Source organism: Hemitrygon akajei, chromosome 6 (genome assembly GCF_048418815.1).
Source record: "Hemitrygon akajei chromosome 6, sHemAka1.3, whole genome shotgun sequence".
Taxonomy (NCBI): Eukaryota; Metazoa; Chordata; class Chondrichthyes; order Myliobatiformes; family Dasyatidae; genus Hemitrygon; species Hemitrygon akajei.
This window is the reverse complement of record NC_133129.1, coordinates 78504329-78527842: the sequence shown is the minus strand read 5'-3', so window position 1 is coordinate 78527842 and position 23514 is coordinate 78504329. Positions and strand designations below refer to the sequence as shown.

At 42.2% G+C, this 23514-nt stretch overlaps 1 protein-coding gene across 3 annotated transcripts in view; it reads right to left on the bottom strand.

Moving 5' to 3' along the window:
• The window catches only part of chrna8 (cholinergic receptor, nicotinic, alpha 8), a 364842-nt gene that overhangs the window by 139460 nt on the left and 201868 nt on the right, over positions 1-23514 (bottom strand). For all 3 annotated transcript variants that reach the window (XM_073048652.1, XM_073048653.1, XM_073048654.1), the window contains exon 3: positions 1244-1288. In XM_073048652.1, coding sequence (XP_072904753.1) covers positions 1244-1288 — 45 coding nt within the window. The remainder of the gene's footprint in view (positions 1-1243; positions 1289-23514) is intronic.

The window sequence follows — 23514 nt, the reverse complement described above, 5'->3', positions numbered from 1 at the left end:
TTGCTTTGGATTTCATCCTGGTAGTGGCAAAATCAAGGCAAGGTCTTAGGAATGGGAAAGAAGGATGAAATGGTCTACAATTGGGTCTTTAGGATGGTCACTGCAGATTGAACTTTGATGCTCTGTGAAACATTCATTCCAAAGAGTTGGATTGGTTAGATATGTTCTCATTAGATCGTGGGAGGCTGAGGGTGACCTCATAGAGTTTGATAAAATTATGAGGGGTACAGATAGTGCAGAGTTCATTTTCCAGAGGAAGTCTAACGTTGGAGGGCACAGATTGAAAGTGAGAGGGGAGAAATTTAAAGGAGATTTGTGCGACAAGTTTTCCACAAACGTTGGCGGTTATTTCGAACCATCTGCTAGATCAAGTGGTAGTGGCTGAAATGACTTTTAAAAGGCACTTGGATAGGAAAGGAGAAGAGACATACTGGCCTAATTGTGGGCAGATGAGGTTAGCATAGATAGGCATCCCTTGCAAAATTGAATTGTCACTTAATGAATTCCAGACTTCCCTTATACTGTTATAAAGTTTATTCCATACCAGATCATCCTCTAGGTTTAACAATACTTGCTAATTATTCTAAAAGTAGCTTAATGTACTTTAGAAACACTGTCTGCTAGATTCTCTGCCACTGTGTTACTTAAAGTGATAATCTAAATTAGTTCTGTCTGCACCTTAAACAATAACTTATCAATGAAAGATTACTTCTCCAGGGGCTTGTTTACAGGAATTTTGGTTTCTCTAGTTTTTACTCACAGTGCAGGGCATGACATTGGGAATTACCTTTTAACTCCATTTCATAATATAGGCAGCCTCTGGATTGCCTCTGGATAAGTAGCAATGGGTGTAGGTTCAACTGTATACTCCAAATTTTATCCATACCTTCTCCCTAATGTATACTTTCTCTATGATTTATTGCTTCAGCTATGTGGTTGTGTGTCCTGCTGGCAATATTGATTGCTGCAGAGCCTTGCTGATTATTTTGGCACACAGTGTTCCAGGAGGCTTCTGACTCTTTTAAGTTCACCCTTACGATTTGAACATTATGCTTCAGCATACAGAAGGTTCATTTCTTATTTCTATATCTTTCTAAAATAGATAAACGTCTTTTTCAGAACAGTATTTGCAAGTAATGCAGTGTCAATTTAGCTTACTCATGGTTTTCAATTTTTTTTTTCATAATTGCATCTGCAGCAACCAGTACACAGGACAATACAATGATGTGGATAAAATTCTTACCATTTGAAGCCAAACATTTGAGATCAGCACTTGATTTCTCTCATCCTAAAAAGAGAAAATAGTTAACAATAAATGAAAATGTCTGACTTTATATTTACCAAGCTGAAGAGACTTAATCAGTTTTTTTTAAATATGCATCACAATTTGAAGTCTACATTCAAACCAAAGATTTGCATGTGACTGTGTAGGAGGATCAAGGGGAAAGCATTCAATACTGGCAATGGATGACACGGAAAGATGAACGATTTGACAGCCATAAACATAAAACAAATCATGAAAAAATTTACAAAAAGTCTGAACAGCAGAGAAGTGACAGAACTAATTTCAGAGTAGTGTTTGATAGAATGTGGCATCAAAGGGTTCTGACTAAACTGGAGTCAATTGGAGTCATGGGAAAAGCCCTCTGTTGGTTGGAATTATACCCATTATAAAGGAAGGTGCTCGTGGTCAGTCATCTTAGCCACAGAACCTCTCTGCAAGAGTTCCTCAAGGTACTGTTCAAAACCTAACATTTTCAATGACTCATCCTCAGTTGTAAGATCAGAAGTAGGAATGTTTGTTGTTGATTTTACATGTTCAGAGCCATTGTGACTCCTTAGAAATGGAGCAGCTCACATCCTGAACTATGTCCAGTCCTGGGCTGATAGATGGCAAGAGATATTTACAGCACACAGACCCAGCCAATGACAACCTACATGGAAAATCCAGCTATTGTCCTGTAATTTAGTAGCATTTACCATGACTGAATCCCACACTGTCAATACAATGTATCATAAGCTATAATTCAAATGAGCAGAATTAGGCCACTCAGCCCATCAAGTCTGCTACATCATTCGATCATGGACGATTAATTTTCACCCCCAAGGTCACTCCCAAAGACAGTAAGACATAGGAGCAGGATGAGGACTTTCGGCCCTTTGAATCTGCTTCACCATTTCATCATGGCTGATTTCTTTAACTCTCCCACCCCATTCTTCTGCCTTCTCCCAGTAACCTTTGATGCCCTGACTAACCAAGAAGCTATCAACCTCTAACTTAAATATACACAATGACATGGGCTTCACAGCTATCTGTGGCAAAGAATTCCACAGATTCACTACCCTCTGGTTAAAGACATTCTTCCTTATCTCTGTTCTAAAAGGATGTTCTATTCTGAGGCTCGGCTCTATGGTCCTAGAATTCCTCACTATAGAAAATATCCTCTACACGTCCACTCTACCTTGGACATTCAGTATTGCATAGGTTTCAATGAGATCCTCCATCATTCTTCTAAATTCCAGTGAGTAGAGGCCCAGAGGCATAAAACACTCCTCGTATAGAGGAAGACTACAACTAAGGTACAGGCCATTTAGCCCACAATTAGTGCAGAACCAGCTAAAAAGCAAATCAAAAAACACCTAAACACTAATCCCTCCTACCTACAAAATGTCCATGTCCTTCCATCTTCCTTACAGCCATGTGCCTATCCAAACATCTCTTAAAAGCCTTAATGAATTTGCCTCTACCACCATTCCAGGCAGCCACACTGAGTAAAAAAGTTAACCCTCATATCCCCTTTGAACCAACCGCCTGTCACCTTCAATAGATGCCCTCTGGTATTAGACATTTCAACCCTGGGAATAGATTCTCCCTGTCTACTTTATCTATGCCTCTCATAATCTTATAAATCTCAGTCAGATCTTCCCAGAGCCTCCGCTGCTCCAGATAAAACAACATCCAGCATCTCATGATAGCACATGCCTTCTAAACCAGGCAACCTCCTGGTAAACCTCTTCTGCATCATCTCCAAAGCGTCAACATCCTTCTTATGGTGCGGTGACTAGAACTGTATACAACACTCCAGATGTGGCCTAACCAGAGTTTAATAAAGTTGTAACATAACCTCTTGAACTTTAGAAATCAATGTGTCAACTAATAAACTTAAGCATTTAATAAGTCTTCTTAACCACCCTATTGAGCTGTGTAGCCAATATCAAGAAGGTATGAACTTGGATCCTAAGATCTTTCTGCTCAGTAACACTGTTAAGTATCGTTCCTTTAAGCATGTACTTTCTCCTTGTATTTGCCCTACCAAGGTGCAACGCAACCCCTCACATTTATTTGGGTTAAACTCTTTCTTCCATTTCTCTGCCCATAACTGCAATAGAAATATATTGTGCAGTGTTCTTTGCCAGTTTTCTACATTATCCACAACTCCAGCAATCTTGGTATCATCTGCAAACTTACTAACCCACTCACCTACATTTTCAACCAGGTCATTTATATACATCACAAATAGCAGAGGTTCCAGCTCAGAACCCTGCTGAACACCATTAATTACTGGCCTCCAGCTCGAATAAGTCCAAACAGACAATTTGCCACAGACTCCATGCATCTTAATCTTCTGGATTAGCCTTACTAAAATCCACGTAGACAACATCCACTGCCCTACCCTCATCAATATTTCTCATCACGTTGTCAAAAAACTCAATCAAGTTGATAACTTTCATGTAAATACTTTCATTCCCAGGATCATTCTTCTGAACCTCCTCTCCAATGCCAGCATATACTTTCTTAAATTTGGAGCCAAAAACTGCTCACAATACTCCAAATGTGGTCCTCAAAGCTGTCAGTTCTGTCATCCAAATCATTGACATATAATGTAAAAAGAATTGGTTCCAATACTGACCCCTGAAGAACACTACCAATCATCAACAGCCAACCAGAAAAGGCTCGCTTTATTCCCATTCTTTGACTCTTGGCAGTCAGCCGATCTTCTTTTCATGCTAGCATCTTTCTGATAATACCATGGCCTCTTATCTTGTTTACCATAGAACCATAGAACACTACAGCACAGTACAGGCCCTTCAGCCCTCCATGTTGTGCCGACCCATATAATCTTTAAAAAAAGAGTACTAAACCCACACTACTCCATAACCCTCCATTTTTCTTTCATCCATGTGCCTGTCTAAGAGGCTTTTAAATACCCCTAATGTTTTAGCCTCCACCACCATCCCTGGCAAGTCATTACAGGCACTCACAACCCTCTGTGTAAAAAACTTACCCCTGATGTCTCCCCTCCCTTAATTTTGTACATATGCCCTCTGGTGTTTGCTATTGGTGCCCTAGGAAACAGGTACTGACTATCCACCCTATCTATGCCTCTCATAATCTTGTAGACTTCTATCGAGTCCCCTCTCATTCTTCTGCGCTCCAAAGAGAAAAGTCCCAGCTCTGCTAACCTTGCTTCATATGACTTGTTCTCCAAACCAGGCAACATCCTGGTAAATCTCCTCTGCACCCTCTCCATAGCTTCCACATCCTTCCTATAATGAGGTGATCAGAACTGAACACAATACTCTAAGTGTGTTCTCACCAGAGATTTGTAGAGTTGCAACATGACCTCTCTACTCTTGAACTCAATCCCCCTGTTAATGAAGCCTAGCATCCCATAGGCCTTCTTAACTACCCTATCAACCTGTGCAGCGACCTTGAGGGATGTATGGATTTGAACCCCAAGGTCCCCTTGTTTATTCACACTCTTAAGTAACTGACCATTAATCCTGTACTCAGTCTTCTGGTTTGTCCTTCCAAAATGCATCACCTCACACTTATCTGGATTGAACTCCATCTGTCATTTTTCTGTCCAACTCTGCAGCCTGTCTATATCCTCTTGTATCCTTCAACAACCTACAGCTCCATCCACAACATCTCCAATCTTCATGTCATCCGCAAACTTACTCACCCATCCTTCCATCTCTACATCCAGGTTATTTATAAAAATCACAAATAGCAGGAGTCCCAGGACAGATCCCTGTGGCACTCCACTAGTCACTGACCTCCAGGTAGAATACTTTCCATCCACAACTACCCTTTGCTTTTTTCCTTTAAGCCTATTTTTTATCCAAACAGCCAAGGTTTCACTTATCCCATGCCTCATGATTTTCTGGATGAGTCTCTCATGAGGGACCTTGTCAAATGCCTTGCTAAAGTCCATGTAGACCACATCCACTGCCCTACCCTCATCAATTTCTTTTGTTAGCTCTTCAAAAAACTCAATCAGGCTTGTAAGGCATGACCTTCCCTTCACAAAGCCATGTTGTCTATCCATGACTAGACTGTATTTCTCTAAATGTTCACAGATCCTATCCTTAAGAATCCTTTCCAGCAGTTTGCATACCACTGATGTAAGATTCACCGGTCTATAGTTCCCAGGTTTCTCCCTATTACGTTTTTTAAACAAGGGAACTACGTTTGCCATTCTCCAGTCCCCCGGCACTTCCCCTGCAGCCAAAGAGGATTCAAAGATCATGGCTAATGCTCTTGTGATCTCCTCTCTCAATTCCCACAACAGCCTGGGGTGTATCATATCCGGCCCTGGGGATTTAGCAATCTTAATGTTTTTAAGAAGATCCAGCACTTCTTCTTCCTTAATCTCTACATTGTCCAGCACACAGGCCTGCTCTACTTTGACCTCATCCTGATCAAGATCCTTTTCACTTGTGAATAGCAAGTTTAGCAGCCTCATGTGTGGCACCTTGTCAAACGCCTTCTGAAAATCAAAGTAAACAACATCCATTGACTTTCCTTTGTGTATCTATTCTGCTTGTTGTTTCCTCAAAGAATTCCAATGGATTGGTCAAGCCAGATTTCCCCTTACAGAAACTAGATTCAAAATTCAAGATTGAGATTCAAGAGTGTTTCATGTTATTTCCTGTGCACTAGTATAAAGGAAAACAAAATAATTGTACTCTGGAGCAGATGCAGTACAAAAAAAACAAAAAAGACAAGGAACATAATAATAATGAAAATCAAATAAATATACAAACATTTGTAAATATATATGATAGCTTATATACATAGATTGACTGTACATCCATAATGTGATGATGGCAATGGAAATGTCTGTAAATAAGGTGAATGACAGGAAGTAATAAAGTAGTGGTGGTTGGGGCATGGAAGGGTGGGGATGATGATTAGACGGGGAATGTAACTGTATGAGTCTGGTGGTTCTGACATCGATGCTACATAGCCTCCTCCTTGATAGGAGTATGACAAGCAGTCCATGAGCAGTGTGAGTGGGATCCTTCATGATGGCCATTTTCTGGCACCTATCAAGTTCAAGTTTGATTGTCATTCAATCCTTTATGTATACCCATGAACACAGCCAAACAAAACTGCATTACTCTGAGGCCAAGATGCAAAATACAGTACCAAGGGTTACACAAGTCACAAAGCATATATAGCACATGTAAGATACCAAGCACATATAAGATATTAATAAAATACAGTCACAAAGAAGAACATATCATCCAAGTCCCTGAGTCCATGAATGTAACAGCAGCCTGCAGTGAAATCAATATGGCTAGTCTGCTCTTGAGTGAACACCAGAGGCAGCACCTACCTCAGCTTGAACACTGCTCCACAGTACTCCCAACACTCCAATGGAGTGCATTGACTCCAATGCCTCTCTCTTGTATATATATGCTGATTTTGGCATATTTTATCATATGCCTCCAAATTCCCTGAAACTTCATCCTTTGTAATATTCACCTACCGAAGCAACCGATCGACAGATGATGCAATAACCACCGTCCTTACATATCTGCAGAAGAGGGATGCTTATGTGAGAATGCTGTTCTTGGACTGCAGTTCAGCACTCAACACCATAGTTCCCTCCAGGCTCAACAAAAAGCTCAGAGACTTCGGCCTTCACCCTGCCTTGTGTAGCTGGATCCTGGACTTCCTGTCAGATTCCTGTAAGAGTGGATTCCCTCACCTCTGACCCCATGACCCTCAACACAGGTGCCTCTTAGGGCTGTGTACTAAGCTCCCTCCTTTACTCTCTGTATACCCATGACTGTGTCACCAGCCACAGCTCCAATCTGCTAATTAAATTTGCTGACGATACTACACTGATTGGCCCAATCTCAAATCATCATGAGGCAGCCTATAAAAAAGAATTCATCACCCTGACAAAGTGGTGTCAAGAAAACAACCTCTCCATTAATGTTGCAAAAACAAAGGAGCTGGCTGTGGGCTACGGGAGAAAAGGAGACACCTATTGGGGTTTAGAGGGTGAAAAGCTTTAAGTTACAAACATAAAAACATAGAAACCCTGCAGCACAATACAGGCACTTCGGCCCACAAAGCTGTACCGAACATGTCCTTACCTTAGAAAATACCTAGTGTTACCCATACCCCTCTATTGTTCTAAGCTCTATGTACCTATCCAGGAGTCTCTTAAAAGACCCTATCGTATCCACCTCCACTACTGTTGCCAGCAGCCAATTCCATGCACTCACCACTCTCTGCGTAAAAAACTTACCCCCATCCTCCATCACTCCAAGGAGAAAAGACTCAGTTCACTCAACCTTTTCTCATAAGGCACGCTCCCCAATCCAGGCAACATCCTCGTATATCTCCTCTGCACCCTTTCTATGGTTTCCACATCCTTCCTGTAGTGAGGCAACCAGAACTGAGCACAGTACTCCAAGTGGGGTCTGACCAGTGTCCTATATAGCTGCAACATTACCTCTCAGCATAACCATCACCGAGGAACTCACGTGGTCTGTAAGTACCGGCTCTGTGGTGAAAAAGGCACCACAGTTCCTCTTTAACCTCAGACGGTTGAAGAAGATTGGTGTGGGCTCCCAAGTCCTAGGAACTTTGTATAGGGGCACAATTGAGAGCATCCTGACTGGCTGCATCACTGCCTGGTATGGGAACTGTACTTCCCTCAATCGCAGGACTCTGCAGAGATTAGTGCAGACAGCCCAGTGCATCTGTAGATGTGAACTTCCCACTATTCAGGCCATTTCCAAGATGGCGGCACGACGCAGCTTGCAGCGGCCACTCCAGAGCTGATTATCTGTTATTTGTGAAGTGGGGTGCCGTGCGCAATCATAATCGATTGAAAATGGATGTGGGAGCACGGAGGAACATCGGGAAATCTCCAGGAAGACCTTTTTCATTGTTGCTGCTGCTATGAGGTCCGGGACTCTGCTGGGAAGAACAGGCCCCCAGTCCTCGGGGTCACATTGCCAATGGCCGTTGGCGGGACCGTCTTAATACGCTCGGCAGAGGATGATGCTCGGAGAAGCTGTGCCGGAGAGGATGGTCGTCGGCTCGGAGGTTCGACAGACTCGGAGTCTGCTGCGGTCAGGTCGCTTTCGGTGTGTGCTGCGTCTGTGAGGCTGGGTTCGACGGAGCTTTCATTGTGTGCTGCGTCTGCGAGGCTGAATCGGGCAGCGCCGTGGAAGTCCATAGCGGGGGTATTCCCTTCTGCCGCCGGCGTGGGATGGCGAGTCAGTTGGGACCCTGAGGACTTGTGGAAACTGTGTGGTGGTTTCTTTTGAACTTATAGTCTTTTAACATCTTTGGACTATTTTTACTGTGCCCATGGTCTTTTTTTTTATCAATTATGCTATTGTTTGCACTGTTGTAAATATATGTTGTAATTAGGTGGTTTTGTGCAGGTCTTGTAGCTTTAGTTTTTGGTCTTGTTTGTCTGGTGGATTTGAAGCTCCTTTCCGGGGAATGCGCTAAGACAGTAGCGCGATATTAATATGCAGCAGCCTCTCCGGACTCTGGATTGGGGATTGCCAAAGGTTATGTGGATTTTCTGGTGTAGTCTGTTTTGTCATATGCTTTTGTGATATCATTCTGGAGGAACATTGTCTCATTTTTTAACTGCATTGCATTTGTGGTTTCTAAATGAGTATAAGCTGAATCTGAATCTGAATCTGAATCCGAATTTACAAAGACAGCTATGTAAAAAGGATCATTGGGGTCCCGAGTCACCGCAACCACAAACTTCTCCAGCTGCTACCATCTGGAAAACGGTACTGCAGCATAAAAGCCAGAATCAATAGGCTCTAGGACAGCTTCTTCCACCAGGCCATCAGACTGCTTAAATCATGCTGACACAACTATATTTATTTGTTATATTGATTATCCTGTTGTACATACTATTTATTATGAATTACTATAAATTGTACGTTGCTCATTTAGACGGAGACATAATGTAAAGATTTTTACTCCTCATATATATGAAAGATGTAAGTAATAATAAGGTCAATTCAATTCAATATCACACCATACACTGAATTCAGGCTAACTGGCCTAAAATTTCCCATCTTTGGTGTCCCTCCCTTCTTAAACAGTGCAGTGACATCTTCACTTTTCAAATCATCTGGAATCGCTCCAGAATCCAGTGATTTTTGAAAGATCACTACTAATGGCTCCACAATCTCTTGAGCTACCTCTTTCAGAAACCTGGGGAGTAGTTCATCTGGTCCAGATGACTCATCTACCTTCAGACCTTTCAGACCAATAAAGTGCCTCTGATTGTACTTATTGAGTTTGCCTACCATTTCATTGTCCCATAACTTTTGACACCCTTACTGTCAACCTCTGCTTTAAACTACCCAATTTCTTGGCTTCCACAGTCACCTGGGCAATAATTTCCAAAGATTCCACCTCTGTTTGAACTTCTGTTCTAAAGGGATATCCTTCTTTTCTGAGGCTGAGACCTCTGGTCCTAGATCTGCCTACAAGAGGAAACATCCTCTCCACATCCACTATATCCAGGCCTTTCAGTATTTGATAGATTTCAATGAAATTCCCCTCATTCTTCTAAACTCTGGTGAGTTTAGAAGTCGGCTTGCTGAGGGGAATGGGCCTACAATCCTCGGACTTGCCTGATGCTGGGAGCCGGAGATGGAGACGTCGAAGGCGATGTGCGAGGAAGCAGAAGCGAGGCAAATGGGCAGGGGTCCGTGCCAGGCTAAAAGCAAACCCTAGCCAGCCGGCTCTCCCGTCCATTTTGCTCTCCAATGTCTGCTCCCTAGACAATAAAATGGACTACATCCGACTCCAACGTAATACTCGGCGGGAGTACAGAGTTTGCTCCGCGTATGTCTTCACAGAGACATGGCTCACTGATGGAATTTCGGACGCTGCCATCCAGCTTGACAGGCTAGCTTTGTTTCGTTCCGACAGAGATGCAGCTGTCTCTGGTAAGACTCACGGTGGCGATGTGTGTGTTTACATCAACATGGAATGGTGTAAGAACTCTGTGCTGGTTTCCAGACACTGCTCATCGCTAGTGGAGTTTGTGGCAGTTTGATGCAGAACATTTTATTTGCCACGGGAATTCACCTCTGTCCTTATATTCAGTGTCTACATTCCCCCCCAGCCCTAATGCTAAGGAGGCGCTCTGTGGACTGTACGGGGCTATTATCGAACTGCAGAACGCACATCCTGATGGTCTGTTTATTGTCGCCGGTGATTTTAACCATATAACCATATAACATATATAACCATATAACAATCACAGCACGGAAACAGGCCATTCCGGCCCTCCTAGTCCGTGCCGAACTCTTAATCTCACCTAGTCCCACCTACCCGCACTCAGCCCATAACCCTCCACTCCTTTCCTATCCATATACCTATCCAATTTTACCTTAAATGACACAACTGATCTGGCCTCTACTACTTCTACAGGAAGCTCATTCCACACAGCTATCACTCTCTGAGTAAAGAAATACCCCCTCGTGTTTCCCTTAAACTTTTGCCCCCTAACTCTCAAATCATGTCCTCTCGTTTGAATCTCCCCTACTCTCAATGGAAACAGCCTATTCACGTCAACTCTATCTATCCCTCTCAACATTTTAAATACCTCGATCAAATCCCCCCTCAACCTTCTACGCTCCAATGAATAGAGACCTAACTTGTTCAACCTTTCTCTGTAACTTAAGTGCTGAAACCCTGGTAACATCCTAGTAAATCGTCTCTGCACTCTCTCTAATTTATTGATATCTTTCCTATAATTCGGTGACCAGAACTGTACACAATATTCCAAATTTGGCCTTACCAATGCCTTGTACAATTTTAACATTACATCCCAACTTCTGTACTCAATGCTCTGATTTATAAAGGCCAGCGTTCCAAAAGCCTTCTTCACCACCCTATCTACATGAGACTCCACCTTCAGGGAACTATGCACTGTTATTCCTAGATCTCTCTGTTCCACTGCATTCCTCAATGCCCTACCATTTACCCTGTATGTTCTATTTGGATTATTCCTGCCAAAATGTAGAACCTCACACTTCTCAGCATTAAACTCCATCTGCCAACGTTCAGCCCATTCTTCTAACCGGCATAAATCTCCCTGCAAGCTTTGAAAACCCACCTCATTATCCACAACACCTCCTACCTTAGTATCATCAGCATACTTACTAATCCAATTTACCACCCCATCATCCAGATCATTTATGTATATTACAAACAACATTGGGCCCAAAACAGATCCCTGAGGCACCCCGCTAGTCACCGGCCTCCATCCCGATAAACAATTATCCACCACTACTCTCTGGCATCTCCCATCTAGCCACTGTTGAATCCATTTTATTACTCCAGCATTAATACCTAACGACTGAACCTTCTTAACTAACCTTCCATGTGGAACTTTGTCAAAGGCCTTGCTGAAGTCCATATAGACTACATCCACTGCCTTACCCTCGTCAACATTCCTCGTAACTACTTCAAAAAATTCAATAAGGTTTGTCAAACATGACCTTCCACGCACAAATCCATGCTGGCTACTCCTAATCAGATCCTGTCTATCCAGATAATTATAAATACTATCTCTAAGAATACTTTCCATTAATTTACCCACCACTGATGTCAAACTGACAGGTCTATAATTGCCAGGCTTACTTCTAGAACCCTTTTTAAACAATGGAACCACATGAGCAATACGCCAATCCTCCGGCACAATCCCTGTTTCTAATGACATCTGAAAGATCTCCGTCAGAGCTCCTGCTATCTCTACACAAACTTCCCTCAAGGTCCTGGGGAATATCCGGTCAGGACCCGGAGATTTATCCACTTTTAAATTTCTTAAAAGCGCCAGTACTTCCACCTCTTTAATTGTCATAGGTTCCATAACTTCCTTACTTGTTTCCCACACCTTACACCATTCGATATCCTTCTCCTTAGTGAATACCGAAGAGAAGAAATCGTTCAAAATCTCTCCCATCTCCCTCGGCTCCACACATAGCTGACCACCCTGATTCTCTAAGGGACCAATTTTATCCCTCACTATCCTCTTGCTTTTAATATAACTGTAGAAGCCTTTCGGATTTACTTCCACCTTATTTGCCAAACCAAACTCGTAACTTCTTTTAGCTTTTCTAATCTCTTTCTTAAGTTTCCTTTTACATTCTTTATATTCCTCGAGCAATTCCTTTACTCCATGCTGCCTATATCTATTGTAGACATCCCTCTTTTTTCGAACCAAGTTTCTAATATCCCTTGAAAACCATGGCGCTTTCAAACCTTTAACCTTTCCTTTCAACCGAACAGGAACATAAAGATTCTGTACCCTCATAATTTCACCCTTAAATGACCTCCATTTCTCTATTACATCCTTCCCATAAAACAACTTGACCCATTCCACTCTCTCTAAATCCCTGCGCATCTCCTCAAAGTTAGCCTTTCTCCAATCAAAAATCTCAACTCTAGGTCCAGTCCTGTCCTTCTCCATAATTATATTGAAGCTAATGCTATTGTGATCACTGGACCCGAAGTGCTCCCCAACACATACATCTGTCAGCTGACCTATCGCATTCCCTAACAGGAGATCCAACACTGCCCCATCTCTAGTCGGTACTTCTATGTATTGTTGCAAAAAGCTATCCTGCACACATTTCACAAACTCTAAACCATCCAGCCCTTTTACAGAATGAGCTTCCCAATCTATGTGTGGAAAATTAAAATCTCCCACAATCACCACCTTGTGTTTACTACAAATATCTGCTATCTCCTTACACATTTGCTCTTCCAACTCACGCTCCCCATTAGGTGGCCTATAATACACTCCTATCAGTGTTACTACACCTTTCCCATTCCTCAATTCCACCCAAATAGCCTCCCTAGAGGAGCTCTGTAATCTATCCTTCCAAAGCACCGCCATAAGATTTTCTCGGACAAGCAATGCAACACCTCCTCCTCTGGCCCCTCCTACTCTATCACACCTGAAGCAACTAAATCCAGGAATATTTAGTTGCCAATCACACCCTTCCTGCAACCATGTTTCACTAATAGCTACAACATCATAATTCCAGGTATCAATCCACACTTTAAGCTCATCCACCTTTCTTACAATGCTCCTAGCATTAAAATAGATACATTTAAGATACTCTCCACCTCCTCCTCTCTTTTCATCCCTAGCAATGCATTCAAATCTATTATCCTTTTCTTTCTTCTCCCCTACAACTTCGGGCTGAGCGCATCCCTCCTCCATCACCTGCCTGTCCTCCCTCACACACGGTCTACTTACTTGCTCTACTGGTGAACTAACCTCCTCTCCCATAGTTTCCTCAAATTGATTTCCGCCCCCCCATCTTACTAGTTTAAAGTCTGCCCCGTAGCCCTAGCAAACCTCCCCGCTAGGATATTGGTCCCCCCAGGATTCAAGTGTAACCCGTCCTTCTTGAACAGGTCACGCCTGCCCCAGAAGAGGTCCCAATGATCCAGAAACTTGAATCCCTGCCCCCTGCTCCAGTCCCTCAACCACGCATTCATCCTCCACCTAATTCCATTCCTACTCTCACTGTCGCGTGGTACAGGCAGTAATCCCGAGATTACTACCTTTGCGGTCCTTCTTCTTAACTGCCTTCCTAACTCCCTATACTCTCGTTTCAGGACCTCTTCCCCTTTCCTACCTATGTCATTGGTACCTACATGTACCACGACCTCTGGCTCCTCACCCTCCCACTTCAGGATATCTTGGACGCGATCAGAAACGTCCCGGACCCTGGCACCAGGGAGGCAAACTACCATCCGGGACTCCCGATCACCTCCACAGAACCGCCTGTCTGAACCCCTGACTATCGAGTCCCCTATTACTATGGTCCTCTTTCTTCTATCCCTACCCTTCTGAGCTACAGGGCCGTCCTCTGTGCCGGAGGCCTGGCCACTGTCACTTCCTCCAGGTAGGCTGTCCCCCCCAACAGTACTCAAACATGAGTACTTATTGTCAAGGGGTACAGCCACTGGGGTACTCTCTAGTACCTGCCCCTTCCCCTTCCTGATCGTGACCCACCTATCTGCCTCCCGTGGCCCCGGAGTGACCACCTGCCTGTAACTCCTCTCTATCACCTCCTCACTCTCCCTGACCAGGCGAAGGTCATCGAGCTGCAGCTCCAGTTCCCTAATTCGGTCCCTCAGGAGCTGCAGTTCGGCGCACCTGGCGCAGATGTGGACGTCCGGGAGGCTCGGAGACTCCAGAATCTCCCACATCCGACACCGAGAACAACAAGCTGCCCTCACACTCATACTTCCCGAATAACTGAAAATAACAAGAACTAAAAGATAAGCCTACTGTGCCCTCTTCCGCCTAAGCCCTCTGAGCCCAAGCCCTACACTCTGTTCCCGGCTCACTCCGCTGCCCGCAAACGAAGCTGCCCGCTGCTTAAGGCTGCGTTCTTTTTATATCTTCCCTCCTTCCCAGGCCTCCTTCACGCGCCTGCGCAGTCCCGCCTCTCAGAACTCCGATCTGAGAAGCAATTTGAAAATGGCCGCCGCCGCACTTCTTCTCAGCCTCGCTGTCCTCTTCCAAAAGAAGAGCTAAAATGAAATACCTACAGCATAGCAGTAAAAATCTTAACCAGGGTTTTACACCTGTATGAAGTCATTCCAAAGAAGCAGTAGAGAGCAGTTCAGGCTTATTAGAAATGGCTAAGGAACAACAAGAAGAATGACAGAAACATGGGGTGAACTAGAATCTATTCCTCTGCCTTTGATTACTACGAAGCATGACTGGTTCATCTGCAGTATATTAGTATGTGTTTTTAGTTTATAGGAATTATACCTATGTTTTAGAAATCCTTTGTATCTTAGAAATTGTTTACAATTTGGAAATGTTTAAGATAGAAATCTTCAGTGAGTTTTAGCTGTGTTTTAAGAATGTTCTTTGAATTTAAACATGCATCACTGAAAATAAATGAACTGTATTTAAACTACTTTGTTAGCTGGACGTACCTCTCCTTAGTAGGGAGAGGGGACCTAGCCACCAAATAGTAGATATTGGCAGCTAAACTCACTGTGGGGGGATAAATAGGGAAGTGAACAAGTCTTTGAAGATTGGGTAGTTATAGTATAACCTCCCTTTAGTAAGGTTACCCATAGCTATCTATATCTGTTAGGGCATAAGGTCTTTTTTTAAGTTTAGAACTTTGTAGTTAGCAAACCCAATACCATCACAGTAATGGGGTAAAAAATTATCACAATATTCTAAATACGGTTTGACTTGTGCCTTATAAAATCTTAACATTACATCCATACTTTTATATTTTAGTCTTCATGAAATGAATGCCAACATTGCATTTGCCTTCCTTACTACCAATTCAAGCTACAATTTAACCTTTAGGGAATTCTATACCAGGACCTCCAAGTCCCTCTGCACCTCTGATATATGAATTTATTCCCCATTTAGAAAATAATTTACACCTTTACTCCTTCTACAGAAGTCTTTCTGTAGACTCCCTGCTTCCTCAATCTATCCAGGTATTTACTATTGAAAAGAAACTGAATTGGAATACCTATGTAAACAATGAGGTTATAAGAATAGATGAAAGACTGTAGATGAAGATATCCTGAGGCAAGTAACTACTTGTAACTTCCCATTCCTAGCCACCATCTATAATGCTAAAATCAGGCATTTAATGAAATATTCTCCACTACCTGGATGAGTGCAGCTCCCACAATACTCAGGAAGCTTGACATCATACCAGATGTAGCAACCCACCGAGAGGCATGTATTCTACAACCATTCCTTCACTAAGTCATTGACACACAGTAGAAGCAGTTTGTATTGTCTGCAGATGGACTGCAGCAGCTCTCCACAACTCCTTAGACAACACTTTCCAAACCCATAACCTCTATTAGCTAGAGAGACAAAGGCAGCAAAAGCATGGAAACAGAACCATCGGGAAGTTGCTCTCCAAGCCACACACCATCTGTCTTGGAACTATATTGTCACTCTTTCACTGCCTCTGGGTTAAAAGGGAACTTCCTTCTTTACAGCATTGTGGGGATATGGACACATCAACGTCCGTAGCAATTTAAGAAAGGAACTTGCCATCACCTTCATATGAGTGATTAGGAATGGACAAAGTAATGCTGGTTGGATGTTTACATACCTTTACTAAGTAAAACTGGGGAAAATGAATTGTCTAATTTACCAGTATCAATTTGTTAATAGCAAAGTGTGCTTTCAAAGATTCAAAGTACGCATAATCGAAGTATTTATGCAGTATACAACCCTGAAATTCATCTTCCCACAGGTAGCTACAAAACGAGGAAAACCATTCCAAGAAAAACATCAAAGCCTCCCGCGCCCCCCATACACAAAAAAAATTACAAAGCGAGTGAGAAACACAGGACACTGAACACCAACCCACAAGGACATCAAAAGAGTCCAGGCATGTCCAGTTCAGTTTAGTTCAATCTATGTCACTCGTTATCTGCAGGTCATCCCAATCAAAATCGCGCAAAATGGCAACACAAAAGGAGCAACTAGAAAACAGAAGCACTTCATTACATGAATTACCAAGTCCAATCCACAAACCGCAGTGATTAAAACTTGCCTGAGACCAAGATCTCTGGCACCATCTTCTGATAGCATCGAGGGGGAGAGAGACTATTTGAACCTGTTTGAATATTTTGATGAGGACTTAGAGAAAGGGAACGCAAGAGACACCTCTATGGATTTTCCAAAGGCATTTGCAAAGGTTGGTTAAGAAAACCGAGACTCTTGGAATAAAGAGGTGAATTGCAGTGTGGTGAAAATTGTATGAAATTAACTTAAGGGGAGAAAAGAGAGCTTTGGTAAATGGCTGCTTTTCTAGCATTCATCTTTTGATTTCATTCTGACACTCTTGCTGAACAGCTATCCAACTTGACCCACTGCTCCACAAATTCTTAGCTTATCCCTTAACCCAAACCTCCTCCTGCACCTGTTCATGACTGGTGAATCCTTGCCACACACTTTCCACTGAATACTCTCAGGTTGAGCCTTGCCCCAAAGACTTAGCAATTACATGACACAAACCCTTTCTAACATCCTGACTTTATTATGATTCCCTTAGTAATCAATGTCATCCTGACTCCCAAACCCCTTCCCTGCCAGTGACTTCTCATGTAATCCTCAATCTGATGCTCCTCTAAAAATCACAATTAAATCATAGCCAATCTCTTGTCCTATACTCCTCAGCAACCCTTCAGCCTTTTACCAGTAACTTTTGCCTCAAAACTCCATTACCTTATATCCAACAGTTTAGCTGATGCTTGTCCTGTGCCCAATTGCACCCCTAGCATTTTCCCAGATAATGCCCTAGTCTGATACATCAGTGCATCTTGTAACAACAAGCCCTTAAACATTTTCACACAAATTTCATGTCTCTACAACTTTTTGCAGTGTACTTATAGGACAAATACAGCATATATTCCCTCCAGATACCATACAGCTAGACTCATAGATTTTTTTTTTACCCATATCTAATTGTGCTTGAGTCTGCAGTGGTGAGCACCTTCTGAAACTATTGCAGTTTCTAGTCAATGGCAACCTGCTCACGATGTTAATGGCAACATCACTGAATGTCAAGAGTAACTAATCATGCTGTACATTCTCTTGCTGGAGCTGGTCACTGCTTGCCACTTGTATGGCCCAAATGCAACTCAGTTGGAGGGTCAGCAACACAATTTTATCTAATCAAACTGAAATGAAGTTCTATAGGACATCTTTCTGCAATAAAGCTGCTCTATACTGTAGACGGAAAAGTTGTCAAATCAATATCTTATCTGGGGGACTGCATGTCAAGCAGTGAGCTGCTCCACCTGTGCAGCACTGAAGTATCAGCCCTTGTGCGGGAATTGGAGCGTGAACCTTGATCTAGACCCCTGCTTGTAGTCTCCTTGCCATCCATGAACCTCCCATTGAAATTATGTCTACATTATTATACTATAGCTGTTAAGAGGACTTTTTCCTCATTGTTAGAATTAATCTGGGTCATTCGGCCAAACACACTGTAAGTGCATATAATTGTAGTTATGTATACAACATTGACTGTAGTGAATGGTTTAATTGCTTAAGAGGTTTTAACAAATAATATCTAGAGAGACAATACAATTGACTTTTCAGCCATCATAAAAATATTTAGAGAAGCATATTTTGTAGAAATGAAAATATTCTAAATTAATTTCATTTATGTTCTGATGGGTAACGTTGAACAATTGAATTTTCCTATTTTTCATTGAAAAATGTATATTAGGTGCATTGAAATTTAACTTATCGTACATTTCAAATCACTAGAAAATTTTCACCTCATCTAAATAGAGTTTGTGGTTCTTGAGTTTGTAGTGGTATGGAGGGCTCGGGTCCCGGTGTAGGTCAATGTGAATTAGCAGTTTAAATGTTTTGGCATGGGCTAGATGGGCCGAATGGCCTCTTTCTGTACTGAACTTTTCTAAGACTCTATGAAATTAATTAGAGCACTTCATCTTTCAATTCAGAAGCCCTTTGTCCTGTGTGAGGGAAGTAACTGGTTCTTCAGACTCAGGAAAAAAAGTGAAGGAGAAAAATATTTACACTTTCATAAGCTTTTTGACATCAAACTGGTTCTCTTCAAGTTATCATGTTTTAGGCCAAACTATTAAAAAGTAGAGAGGCATACCAGCCTCAAGCTGAAGACTTATTAAACTCAGCACATGCCAAGTTAATCAGCCGTCCTCTCCTCCTGCCTCCTGCTTCTAGACCTGTTTGGCCTGAATGAGCACTGTTCCTGAATGAACAGGAATGATGGTTAAAACCGTGTCATGGGAATCCCCTCCATTATCTTGAGCTGTGTTTAGTGATAAGAGCTGAAACTTGTATGTATTGTATTTTCTGTTAAAGGGAACCTACTTGATGTAAGCATTTCGGATATAGTTTTTCTGAGTGACTATCTTGCACTTTACCATCATATCTGTAATTGGACATTGAATATTTGTAAATAACTTAAATATGGACCGTAAGGAAAGTAAATAGGTAGCTGTGCTTACTGAAATAAATAGGTAACTGTGCTGACTGAATTAAGATTGGTTCCTTGTGAGTCTTACCAGAGCCATTAGTTTCAATTTTATTATTGAGTCTTAGAACATAGGGCCCCACGGTAGAGTAGTGGTTAGCGCAGTGCTATTACAGCTTGGGACATCAGAGTTTGGAGTTCATTTCTGCAAGGAGTTTGTACATTCTCTCCATGGCCACTTGGGTTTCCTCCAGGTGCTCCAGTTTCTTCCCACAGTCTAAAGATGCTCAGAGTAGTAGATTGATCGATCATTGTAAATTCTCCTGTGATTAGGCTAGGGTTAAATAGGTGGATTGCTGTGTGACGTGGCTTGTTGGGCCTGTTCCATGCTATATCTCTAAATAAAAATAAATAAACTAGTAAAATGTAGAAGGGCTGAACCACTGATGTTAATGACATCAAATTCTTCTGCCTGTATCTGGTCTATACCCCTCTATTTTCTGCATACTCATGTACCCAGCTAAGAGCTTCTCAAGCACCCTTATCAGATCTGTCTACATCACCTGCCCTGCCAGTGCATTCCAGGCATTCACAATTCTGTAAAAAAACCCGCCCTGCACATTTTCTTTGAGCATTTCCCCCCTCTCACCTTAAAAAGGCAAAAGATATGTCAGGGTCTTTGCACCTTGTTGCAGCAAATCAACTAACTGTACCTCTGTGCTGCCAGCTATGGATTTGAAAACTATGGAATTCATGTTACCATGGATGTACTCTCTATTACAGCAACATTTCTTTAGAATGCATGTTTTATATTATTCATTCAACTTTCATCAGTTATTATCTGAATTCTAAACTATTCAGGCAATAACAATACATTGATTATCATATCTGTGCTTAGATACTGAGCTAGTAGAGCGACTGTCTCACGGTGACCCAAGTACACTTAGTATATTCTGGAACTGTCAGTGGAAAGCTTATGCAATCTCACCCCTGATGATGAAAGCTTTCCCAGGTGTTCCAGTTTCTTTCTACCTTCCAGTGCTGTGAGATCAAGAGAGCATAAGACATAGGAGCAGAATTAGGCCATTCAGCCCATTGAGTCTGCTCCCCCATTCCATCATTGCTGATTTATTATCCCGCTCAACCTCATTTTTCTGCCTTCTCTATGCAACTTTTGATCCCCTGACTAAGCAAGAACCTGTCAACCTCTACATTAAATATACCCAATGACTTGGCCTCCAGAGCTGCATGGGACAATGAATTCCACAGATATACTGTAATCTGGTTGGAGAAATTCCTCCTCATCTCTGATCTGAATTGACATTCTGAGGCTGTGCCTTCTGGTCCTAGACCCCCTCACTATAGGAAACATCTTCTCCCACAGCGCACCAAAAATAATCCTCTTATTCCTGAGGATTGGAAAATTAATTGGCCACTTTAAATTGGCCTGAGTGTGTAGGTGAGCAGTAGAATATGGGTGTTGGGATGTTGCTTAAGCACTGATTGGAACATTGGGGGAGTAGGTTGCAGGAAAAATTGTTGGGGCCACTGAATTATTCAAAGAACAGCATGGGTTCAATGGACTGTGAAGGCCTGTTTTGTATAAGAAAATATGGAAGTGAGATCTGAACCTATCACTTGCCTCAGGTACACATTTTTCCATTTGATTTTGAAACATTTTCTTCATGCTTGCTTTTAGAAAACTTGGTGTTTCCTTCCAATCAGTACTGTACGGAGATACCTTAGTGACTGGATGTAGCATTTTCCCTTGGTTTTGTGCTTCCGCTCTAGTGTATAATGGAGTTTTTGCAAGAATCGGTGTTGATGGGCACTTACAAATTCTTCCTCCTGTGAATCAATAACCAGCAACTAACTAGCAGTTGCTTTTATACTGAGTCTTCATGGTACCTGTAGACAGTCAATGATCCAAACATGGCATCCATATGTTCAATGCATCAGGTAAAGCTGTGCAAGGTTTAACATTTTTTTTAATTATTATACTTCAGCCAGTGCAGTGATGGAATGGATAACTGATTGTGTTACCAAGTGGCACTTGCTTAGCAACAACCCACTCATAGAAGCTTAGCTGGTTCCACCAAACTCACCCAGGTTCCTAACCCAATACAGGCGTAAGAGCAGAACACAGGGGATGAAATGAGAGTAACAGACGTTAGAGCAGCATATTTCAGTCAGTAAATGAGGTCTCATGACTCAGTTGTGATATTTCTGTGATATTCCTAGCTTTATCCCTCTCCGCTGATTCTCATGTTCTTGACAGCTGGTGCACTTGAAGTCAAATTTTGCTGTAGGCTGAAGACAGCAAATGGAATGAATATCGCAGGAAAAATAACTGAATCAGTATTGATACAATGGAAAGCTTTTGTTTCGTGCCATCCAGATGGAGAACTCCATACATGAACACACTGAGGCGGTAAAAGGAAAAGCAAAGCATAAAATTAAAGTCATTTGTGTCTAAGTGGAAGTTGTGTTACTATCATTATGTTCAAGGGCAAGATGCTGCACATGAGGCTGCTAAACAAAGTAAGAACTCATGGTGTTAGAGGCAAGATAGCAGCATGGATAGAAGATGGCTGACTGGCAGAAGGCAGCATGTCAGTTTGTGGGGACAAAGAGGTTCTTTTCAGGATGGCTGCTGGTGACTGGTGGAGTTCCACAGGGGTTAGTGATAGAATCTAAACATATAGAAACCGATCGGTGAAGAAACCAATGGCGTCATGTCCATGTTTTCGGACCATAACAAGATAGGAGGAGGGACAAATAGTGATACAGAGGCAGGAGATCTGCAGAAGACTTGGACAATTTTGGAGAGTGGGCAAAGAAGTGGCTGATAGAATGCAGCATAAGGAAGTGTGAGGTCATGTAATTTGATAGGAGGAAATTATTTTCTAAATATGGAAAGAATTCAAAAATCATATGCAAAGGGACTTGGGGGGCATTAATTCAGGATTCCCTTGCAGGTTGAGTCAGTAGTATAGAAGGCATATGCAATGTTAGCATTCATTTTGAGAGGACTAAAGCATAAAAGAAAATATTACCTTTGAAGCTTTATGAGGCATTGGTCAGATCATACTTAGAGTATTGTGAGCTACTTTGGGTCCCGTATCTAGTGAGTGAAGTAAGTCATGGTTATGCAACCACTGATACCAGGTAGACAATCTCTGAAGAGTTCTAATAATGGCAGGGGTCACCCATCTAGTAGACACTGCCCAGAAGAAGCAATGGCAAGCCACCTCTGTAGAAAATTTGCCAAGAACTATCATGGTCATGGAGACCATGATCAGTAATGTCATATAACATGGCACATGATGATGATGATGATATCTAAGGAGATATATGCTAGGTCTGGAGAGGGTCCAAAGACGTCGCACAAGAATGATTCCTGTGATGGAATAGTTAACCTTTGAATGAGCTTTTTACAACCTAGGGCTTGTATTCAATGGACTTCAGAAAGCTGTGGGAAGATCTCAGTGAAAGGCCTGGAGAAAATGGACACTAAGGTGTTTCAATTCGTAGGAGAATCTAGGATTCGAGGACACAGTGTTGGAATAAAAGGATCTCCCTTTAAATTCAAAATGAGGAGGAATTTCTTAATCCAGAGGATGGTGAATCTGTGGGTGTAGTAATCAATGAGGGATGACAAAGTCTTTAAGGAAGAGATTGGTATTTTCTTGATTACTAGATGTTTAAGGATTACTGGGAGAAGATAAGGAGGGATAATGGGGATGAAGAAGAATCAGTTATGATTAAATAGTGTAGTAGACACACTGAAAGGAATGGCTTAAGTCTGCTCCTATATCCTACGGTCTATTTCTACTTATTGATTTCTTTTATCATAATATTGACAGATATTGGCACACTAGGTAGAGGTGCTGCCTCACAGATTCAGGGACCTAGGTTTTATCCTGACCATAGGTGCTGTTCATCTAGAGCTTACTCATTCTTCCTGTAACCATACAGATTTTCCCCTTGGGTTTCTGGTTTCCTCACACATCCCAAAGACATGCTGATTGGTAGGTTAATATCATGGTGTAATTTGGGCCAAGTAGATGCAAGTAGAAGCAGAATCAGTGCTTAGTTAATTATCACATGAGACAGAAGAGGTTACAGGGAGACAAATGTGCCAACAGGATTGATAGGATTGTCCTCTGACCTGACAGAGATTCATGGGCCTAATGGATCCCTTTATGTCATGATGAA